Source organism: Syngnathus scovelli, chromosome 3 (assembly GCF_024217435.2).
Source record: "Syngnathus scovelli strain Florida chromosome 3, RoL_Ssco_1.2, whole genome shotgun sequence".
Classification (NCBI taxonomy): domain Eukaryota; kingdom Metazoa; phylum Chordata; class Actinopteri; order Syngnathiformes; family Syngnathidae; genus Syngnathus; species Syngnathus scovelli.
The window spans coordinates 13,320,063-13,328,702 of record NC_090849.1 but is presented as its reverse complement, the minus strand read 5'-3'; the positions used below and the strand labels follow the sequence as shown (position 1 = coordinate 13,328,702).

Here is an 8,640-nt window from a genome sequence, read left to right as displayed (position 1 = left end):
GTATCCTCGTATATTTGTGCTGAGTGAGGTTGTCCATGCAATCCTCTTGGCTCTCTCGCCTCTGTGCCTATGCACAGTGTTGGTTGGCAGGCAGGCGGACAGGCAGCGCAGCCTGTGCCAACACAGCTGCCTATTGAGAGGCAGCGTGATGGACACAATGTGAGTGACAGACTTGCTGTATCAACAGCTCCCCCTTTTCTGCTGTTGTGGCCAGAAATAAACCATAAATACCCCCCTGTCCCTGCCCTTGAATGGCTCAACCCCACCAACGACCAAGTGGCTTTGAAAAAGGACAACGCCACTTCTTAGCAGACAGACGCAGGTAAAGTCGATCAGTATCCGGATACAGTAGTCAATTGGGTAACAATTTTGAGAATCTGAAGTTGGATACTGCACCAGTGAACATTAATGGAAAAATCTTGTCCTAATTAGATGAAGTGATTGAGCCAAATGTGCTTGGTATATAGATTTGATAAACATTCACATTGGTTGCTTCTGACATACATATCGGGCGTAATCCATACATTTTGTTATATCAGATTTCAACTCACAGACGCCTCAATATAATTTCTCAATGATGTCTGACCCATTTGAATGTTGGTCTGCATGCTCCTTTTTACCAAGGTGCACATAATGGCCAATGGTATCTTTTTTGGTGTGTGTTTGTGCGTTAACTAAAAAGTGGAGGAGCAATTGGAAGAATGTCAGAACAGCAGGGTGCCCCAGAGCAGCTGGCTGCAGGAAAGAGCCAGGGTGGAGCCGGAGCCACATACAAGGTATTGAAATAGAAAGCATACGCAGCAGTGAGATTTATGCACATGCCAATAATGCCACACAGCCACTCATGCTTGAACGCGCCCTTCTTCTAAACTGTTTAACACACACTTCACGAATGCCTGAAAGTCCCCCCCCCCTCTCTATTTTTCTCTATGACCCAGGTGGTGCTGTTTGAATTTGAGAACTTTCAGGGAAGCAAAGCTGAGTTCTCAGCAGAGTGTCAAGATGTACTCGAGAAAGGTCTCCAGAAGGTTGCCTCAGTGATAGTTGAATGTGGGCCGTGAGTAATCTTTGGAGATGTTTCAATTCACACCCAAGTATGCATTCTTTGAAATGTGTCGATTTAATCACTTTTTTGTTGTCCTTTTTATTCCAACAGATGGGTGGCTTATGATCGTCACGGCTTCACGGGGGAACAATTTATTCTGGAGAAAGGCCAGTACCCTCGCTGGGACACTTGGACCAACAGTCAGAACAGCTACTCCCTCTTGTCTCTAAAGCCACTCAAGTTGGTGGGTATAAGTCGCTTAGTGAATCTCAGTGGGTTTTACATTTGCCATATCAGCATTTTGTGTCTACCGTCCATTTTCAGGATAGTGCTGACCACAAGATACACTTGTTTGAGAACCCCGGCTTTACAGGTAGAAAGCTGGAAATTATTGACGATGACGTTCCCAGTTTGTGGGGCCACGGTTTTCAGGATCGCGTAGCAAGTGTCAAAGCTCTCAATGGAACGTAAGATCTCTCCTCACTATCACTTGATATTATCCTGATAGTCTGTGGGCAATTTTGGACTCCGCATTCTGTGTATCTGTGAAACTTCTCCAGATGGGTTGGCTACATGTACCCAGGCTACAGGGGGCGCCAGTTTATCTTTGAACTAGGGGATTTCAAGCACTGGAATGACTGGCACGCCCCCGTGCCCCAGATCCAGTCTGTCCGACGCGTGCGGGACATGCAGTGGCACAAGACGGGCTGCTTCTCTGCTACAGATCCGGCTCCAGCTCCCACTCCGGACCCTGACCCTGCTCCAGCACCACCTGTTCCTTCTACCAAAGGTGGATCCAGCTGAGCGGGATCCTAACCTGCTTCTCCCAAGCGCCACGCAGAGCCCTGTCTCTGCCCTCACTAACCTTGACAAATGCTGCTTATGCCCACAGGAGTGCCATATATATTTCCGTGGCCAATAAAAGTTGACTTGCAATTGGTGGTTGTTAATAATGCTCATGTAATTGGTCAAAGAGATGTCATGTAAACACTGTAGAAAAGCAACTAGAAGTGAAAAATCTTCCTGTATGTGAAACTATTCCAGTCTACCACTTTACCGTAGCATAAAGAGGCCACAATGTATTGTTGGTGTGTGATTAGCATTTAGTCATAAGCATGGAAACTATATCAAACTGTATGTAAGCTTGCTATTAAAAAATATAGTGCACCACATTCCCCCCGCTGTAGCCCTCATTGTCTGTTTGATCAATCATTCAACAGCATTGTAATGACCTCTTGAAAGACAATCATCAAAAATCCAATTTTGAAATGTGACTCAGCCACAAGCAGCTGTAAAATATTTGATCATGTACTCTTCACATCTTCAAGTGTATCAGGCAACCCCTCTGCAGCTTTGTCTTCTTTACACACACAACCCAAACATGCAAATTATACCATAAAGAAAAGCATATAACCCTGAGCCTATACACAACGATTTACGTAGTTCTATCTGGAATAATTGTGAAAATCTGCCACCAATAAATATTTGTAAATCACGATTCATGAGTCTGCCCTCTTTTATTTTTTTATGATTTTATTTCTACCATATCATTGTCAGACCACAAATTAAGAGTTCTCAGTTTGTATTTGTACACAATCGTCTGTATGTACTGTAAATAACATGCTCCACAAACTACATACATGAGATGTGCACAAACTACTGTCAGCTCATTTAACAAGTTGGCAGTTAAATGCCTTGATGTGGATCATATCTAATTTATCTGTATGACCTGTTTAATCTTGACCAAATGACTTTTTTTTTTCTCACTGTATGACTGGGACACATGGTATCAAAACCAGCAGATTCTAAAATGGCATGAGGTGACATTTGAAAGGGCTTTATTTTTTTTACTTGTGGCACAACACATGAATTCTAAGAACGTAAACAATACAGTTCTATACATCTAAAACTTAATATGTAAAATATATAATGAAAAAAATACCCAACATCATAATGTTATTTAGATGCCAAATACACAAAGTAGGCAAAGTACTGCTTTCTGAAAGGGTACAAATTAGACACGATTGTTTGGCCAGAGTTTGGATTAAAATTTACTTGACTTCAATTGATGCCTTTATAGTTATGAAAAATAACTTTCTAAGCATTGTCTTCCACGAGCCGCATCACAGGAATGTTCACTCTACTCTCTCATTGTGGGTGGGGACCTTTTGGCACTGTTTGTGCTGAATCATGGGGATATTCAACAATGACTGGCTGGATAAAACTGACAAGTAATGAAATTACTTTGGGGGGGGGGGGGGGACACCCGAGTGTAGGGGGTGGGAGTCTACGCAGTGACCCCTCAACTCAGTCCGCCTGGCCTATGGCAGGCCTCTCTGCGAGCTGGCACAGTCACGGTGGGTAATGTTGCCAGAGTTTCCCCCCTGTGTTTCCTGTATATATTGAGTGAGCGCACCATCACAACCACACTGGCACGGACTGGCACTGGTAAGACTTCATCTTTATTATTTTGGATTTTAACAGTCATTTCCATGATGGTTAAATTTGACACAAATGCAATGCTACTCTTTTGTTTTGTCACATAATCCTTCGTTATTGTATTCATTCGCTTACAAATTCACATCAAAGGTTTTCACACTTTAGGCAAAATTTGAGTATAAGTGAGCTTTTATTTGGTGAATGGTATATTTTATGTGACACTGAAAGTGGAAATTTTTTTCAAAAGGTTGCTATATGATGGATTTTATGAATGTATATTTTATTCGAATGCTTTCAATGAGTGATTCTTAACTGGTAGGTTGTGAAAAGCTAATCAAAAAAGTATATTCAAATGTGATGTGTGTCAGTGATGTTGAATTTTCACTCAGCAAAATAACATTTTGATAAACTCGGGTATAAATGACATTTATAAGTTATAAGTTTTGACATTTTATTTTATTTCTGTATATATTTATATCGAATTAACTTGTTCCTTCTCAGTTCTTTAAGCACGTAATGTGTCATGATATTAAATGTGGCTTCCAAAGAATCAGTTTAACTCAAAATGTTACCTCATATTTCATCATCCTTATATTTTAGCTTTGTATGTGCATATCTAGCTATATTATTGTAACAGTAATAAATGTAGCTATGCTATGTTTGGGTTTCAGTTTCATCTTTGCCTATCAACTTATTATGGCCACAGACCATCAGAACCCCGCATCCAAGCAGCAGCAGCCAGGCTCCAGTGCACTCAAGGTAACAAAGTGATTGCATTAAAAAAAAGTTGCCACCCGCGAGTTTAACTTACCCCTTTGGAGTCAACACTTGCGTTGTGTTACTCAAATGGGCACGATTTTACTTGACTGGCAGATACATATGAATTAACATTGCTTCTCCCGGTCTATTGTTGCCCTCCAGCTGGTTATCTATGAGCAGGAAAACTTCCAGGGACGGTGCCATGAGCTGACTGGTCCCTGCAACAACCTCCAGGAAGCAGGCGTGGAGAAAGTGGGCTCCATACTGGTGCTTTGTGGACCGTGAGTGTGGGTTTAGAGATGGACTCCAAATATAACTTAAGAGGAAGGCTATTCTGTGGATTCATGTCCACATAGAACACAAGCCCAGATCTCTTTCTTTTAACTCCTCTCAGGTGGGTGGGATATGAGCAGACCGACTGCAAGGGCGAGCAGTATGTGTTTGAGAAGGGGGAGTATCCTCGCTGGGATTCCTGGACCAACAGCAGGCGCAGTGACACCATTGCTGCATTCCGACCAATTAAAGTGGTGAGAAAGCGCACTTTTTTCCACGAGTGATTTTTTGTCATATACTACGAGGTCTTGCCCCTAATGTTTCGCTCTGAGAGCATCAAATGCATCTTTGCAGGATGAAAGCTTGAAACCAAATTTGCTGATGAGAACGTCACTCACTATGCTAATTCGGTTTGGTTCCCAGGACAGCCAGGAGCACAAGATTGTCCTTTATGAGAACCCCAGCTTCGCAGGCAAGAAGATAGAAATCATCGATGATGATGTCCCCAGCTTTCACGCGCATGGCTACCAGGAAAGAGTCTCCTCTGTTCGGGTTCAGAGCGGCACGTGAGTCCAGCTAAAGCTAGTTGCCGTCCCCTACGGCTTCAAACTAATCCAATTCCATTTGTGCTCCTGACACGCCAGTTGGGTGGGCTACCAATATCCGGGCTACAGAGGCTACCAGTATCTGTTCGAGAAGGGCGAGTATAAGGACAACACGGAGTTCGGCGCCCAGATCCCACAGATCCAGTCGGTTCGGCGCATCAGAGACATGCAGTGGCATCAGAGGGGTGCTTTTCATCCCGTCAACTAAGCTCATGCGTATTTCCAAGTATGAACCTTGACCTCTGCACGCTTACTCCCATCCAACAATGAGCATTTCCTTCATGAGTTGCAAACTGCATGGATAGGCCAACTCATTGCAGCTGTTGCAGAAGTGAATCATTTGAAGCGACTGAATAATAAATTGCTTCTTGCTTACATTTCTCTACGTGAGTCTGTTCTGTGAAAATGACCAGAATGTGCTACACTATCTCAATGTTCTTAGCTGTCAGCTGGCCTGAGTAACTTAATTTTTTGCCCAAATTCGCGTCATGGTCGATCACTAATATAGGCTAATGTGACAATGTCATGATTACAGCAAATATTTGCTCGAAAAACAATTCAAGGCCATGAAAAGAAAAAGAACAACCAATTAAAATAATTAATTATGGCAGTAACTCAGTGTGTCTTGTGCTGCTTGATCTGTACATTGAGGATAAATCTGCAGTTCATCATCTGATATAGACAATCATTACGCCGATATTCTTGGAGTTTGCCAGAGAAACAGACAAAAGCCCACCAATTCAAAGTGTTATTAATGTTCAAACTGTGCATAGTGTTACAGTGGCACAAACATTTGCCTTTTAATCCAGTAAAAAACATTTTTTGCCTTTCATGTACGGCTTTACCCCCAATTATTCCCAATTTTTCAAGGAGAGTATATTTTTCAAAGTACAGTTCAATTGTATTTAATTTGTGAGTACTATAGGATAGCATGCATTTGTATTTAATCTTAATTTATAAAGTTGTATTTGAGTTTAAAAAAGGCATTTATATTTTATGATCAATGCATTTAAATCGAATTATTATTTAGAAACACTTTAAAGCGCAGTTAGTGTGAATGTTCAAAATGTACATAATATAACGTTGGTGAAGTATTTCATGGCGTTCACGGCAGGGTGCGCTGTTGGCAGTTGACGTGACTCCCCGTTAGTGAAGAAGAAGAGCCGATGGAACGCAGCCGTCGTTAGCTCGTCAGCATGCGCCTCTCAAATGTCTCAATTTTCTCCACTACTTCTTAATTGAGCTGGAGAAGTTGACGTTTGTGCTACAGTTCTTCCGTACATTGGCATTCTTTCTCAACCCTGACTCTGCTAAAACGGTATGAAACGTTTTACACTTAAACGAGACTTCACACTCCCTTGTGTTGTAGTAGCTAACCAGTGAGAATCATCATGGTAAATTTAAAGGGAGCGATTTTCCATTCTAGACTCAAAATTGAGACTTTGCTTATAGTGGTAGTACATCAAAGTGGGATTATCTAAACCTTATCAAGTAATAAATAATAAAATTTGTTGCTGCTTAACATTTTGTATACGGCTCGTGGGAGAGTTGGATCACCGTTTTTAGTGAGGATGTATATAAAATTGCAAAACATACAACGTAGTTGTCTTTGAATATATTTTAGACATCACACTGAAAGTAGAAATCCATTTGGATGAGGTCTGATGATCGTTGTGGCCATTTAGTTAGCTCTCGTCGACCAAGCCATATATGGCATAAATGTCCTTCTATTGGGTAGAAGTAAATAAAGAACGGTGTAACACTACCTATATTATATAGAACTTTAGATTAAATCTCAAATAATCATAATGCTATGTTTAAATTAAAAATGTTATTGATGTCCATTGTCCATAAATTTAACCACTTAAAATAGTGCTACGTTCAAAAATAGAACAGTAAAGATCGGGTTTATTGTCAAATTGTCAAAATGATTGTAGACCCAATGATCTAATCACATCACTGTCTCAACAGCAAAGATGCCTGTCCAATGCAGCAGCTGCGTTGAGAAGCGTGCCATGCTGAAACGTCCAAAGACGGGCCACTCGCTGTGCAAGGAGTGCTTCTTCTGGGCCTTCGAGGAGGAGGTGCATCAAACCATCGTGGCGGCAAAGTTATTCCAACCCGGTGAGATCGTTGGGATCGCTGCATCTGGTGGCAAAGATTCCACAGTTTTGGCGCACATAATGAAGCTCCTGAACGAGAGGTACTCGTACGGCTTGAATCTCATGCTCCTCTCTGTGGATGAGGGCATCACTGGTTACAGAGATGACTCTTTGGAGACGGTGAAGAGGAATCAGCAACAGTATGAGCTTCCACTGAAGATCGTGTCATATGAGGAGCTGTACGGATGGACTATGGATGCCATAGTGAAGCAAGTGGGACTAAAAAATAACTGCACCTTCTGTGGCGTGTTCCGACGACAGGCACTGGATAGAGGAGCTGTCATGCTGAAAGTGGACAAGATATGCACAGGTAAGTTTATTATAGAGTTTTGCTTTTTTAATTAATTATATTTGAATAAATAATACATTTTAATAATAACGTTTTGCTGATGTTGAATGAATGAGGTTGTATTTAAGTCAATGAAGACTAATACCTGTGGTTTTGTGCAGGTCACAATGCCGATGATGTAGCTGAAACGGTACTGATGAATGTCTTGCGAGGGGACATTGCGCGTCTGCGGCGGTGTACCGCCATCTCCACCAACAGCGAAGGCGACGGTGTCGTACCACGCTGCAAGCCTCTCAAATATGCTTATGAGAAAGAGATCGTTTTGTATGCTTACTTCAAAAAGTTGGACTATTTTTCTACGGAATGCATCTACTCTCCCAATGCTTATCGTGGCTACGCAAGGACCTTTTTAAAAGATCTGGAGAGCGTACGTTCCAGCTCCATCATTGATATCATCCACTCGGGAGAGAATCTTTCTATACGGGATGGGGTGAAGATGCCTGTGCAGGGAACTTGCAGCAAGTGTGGTTATATCTCCAGTCAGACATTGTGTAAGGCCTGTGTGCTTCTGGAGGGTCTGAATAGAGGCTTGCCCAAGCTGGGCATTGGAAAACATCACCGCTTGCACGAAAAAATTGTCAACAATGAGCCATTTACTGAAAAGGAGGAGAGGAAGTTGAAAGTGCTTGACATTTGACAAGTATGACACCAAGAAATTATATTACTTTTCTCTGAAGATGAACATTGTTAACACACTTAACTGCCACCTTTGATTGACCATACCAATTCCAGGGGATTTTTAAAAGTTAGTTACTGTGGTTATTAGTACCCATGATCAATTGGTGTGCTATAATGTGTATAACATGCCTGTATTAATTTTTTTTAACATTCTTGGTTGGAGTTGGAGTACCACTTGAAATGATAATTATAGCAGTCAATATTCTTTACACCTCTGATGTCATGTATTGCTTTCACACTTTTAATTATCTTTTAACTATTAATTGTCTTTCGTAGCACTTTTTGACTCCGTGGATGGTGCCAGCAGGCTTTAATTTTGCACTGACAATA

At 41.6% G+C, this 8,640-nt stretch overlaps 3 protein-coding genes across 3 annotated transcripts; all 3 read left to right on the top strand.

Annotated features, from left to right (window-relative positions):
• Positions 1–236: 236 nt before the first annotated feature.
• Positions 237–2,217, top strand: LOC125965790 (beta-crystallin B3-like). Its single transcript, XM_049716613.1, has 6 exons — positions 237–322; positions 683–776; positions 939–1,057; positions 1,157–1,289; positions 1,370–1,512; positions 1,606–2,217. Exons 1-6 carry the CDS (start codon positions 252–254, stop codon positions 1,847–1,849), a joined length of 804 nt encoding a protein of 267 aa, XP_049572570.1. The 5' UTR covers positions 237–251; the 3' UTR covers positions 1,850–2,217.
• A 1,198-nt stretch (positions 2,218–3,415) lies between these two features.
• Positions 3,416–5,496, top strand: crybb2 (crystallin, beta B2). Its single transcript, XM_049763920.2, has 6 exons — positions 3,416–3,493; positions 4,156–4,243; positions 4,406–4,524; positions 4,638–4,770; positions 4,940–5,082; positions 5,161–5,496. Exons 2-6 carry the CDS (start codon positions 4,181–4,183, stop codon positions 5,327–5,329), a joined length of 627 nt encoding a protein of 208 aa, XP_049619877.1. The 5' UTR covers positions 3,416–3,493; positions 4,156–4,180; the 3' UTR covers positions 5,330–5,496.
• Positions 5,497–6,246: 750 nt separating this feature from the next.
• ctu1 (cytosolic thiouridylase subunit 1 homolog (S. pombe)) lies at positions 6,247–8,519 on the top strand. Its single transcript, XM_049763551.2, has 3 exons — positions 6,247–6,439; positions 7,093–7,593; positions 7,734–8,519. Exons 2-3 carry the CDS (start codon positions 7,098–7,100, stop codon positions 8,267–8,269), a joined length of 1,032 nt encoding a protein of 343 aa, XP_049619508.1. The 5' UTR covers positions 6,247–6,439; positions 7,093–7,097; the 3' UTR covers positions 8,270–8,519.
• Positions 8,520–8,640: the final 121 nt, after the last annotated feature.

Coding starts and splice junctions, on each gene's coding strand:
- LOC125965790 (XM_049716613.1), top strand. CDS start 252: ATGGCTCAACCCCACCAACGACCAAGTGGCTTTGAAAAAGGACAACGC. Junction 323..682: donor TTCTTAGCAGACAGACGCAG/GTAAAGTCGATC, acceptor TTAACTAAAAAG/TGGAGGAGCAATTGGAAGAA. Junction 777..938: donor GAGCCGGAGCCACATACAAG/GTATTGAAATAG, acceptor TCTATGACCCAG/GTGGTGCTGTTTGAATTTGA.
- crybb2 (XM_049763920.2), top strand. CDS start 4,181: ATGGCCACAGACCATCAGAACCCCGCATCCAAGCAGCAGCAGCCAGGC. Junction 4,244..4,405: donor CAGGCTCCAGTGCACTCAAG/GTAACAAAGTGA, acceptor GTTGCCCTCCAG/CTGGTTATCTATGAGCAGGA. Junction 4,525..4,637: donor ATACTGGTGCTTTGTGGACC/GTGAGTGTGGGT, acceptor AACTCCTCTCAG/GTGGGTGGGATATGAGCAGA.
- ctu1 (XM_049763551.2), top strand. CDS start 7,098: ATGCCTGTCCAATGCAGCAGCTGCGTTGAGAAGCGTGCCATGCTGAAA. Junction 7,594..7,733: donor AGTGGACAAGATATGCACAG/GTAAGTTTATTA, acceptor GGTTTTGTGCAG/GTCACAATGCCGATGATGTA.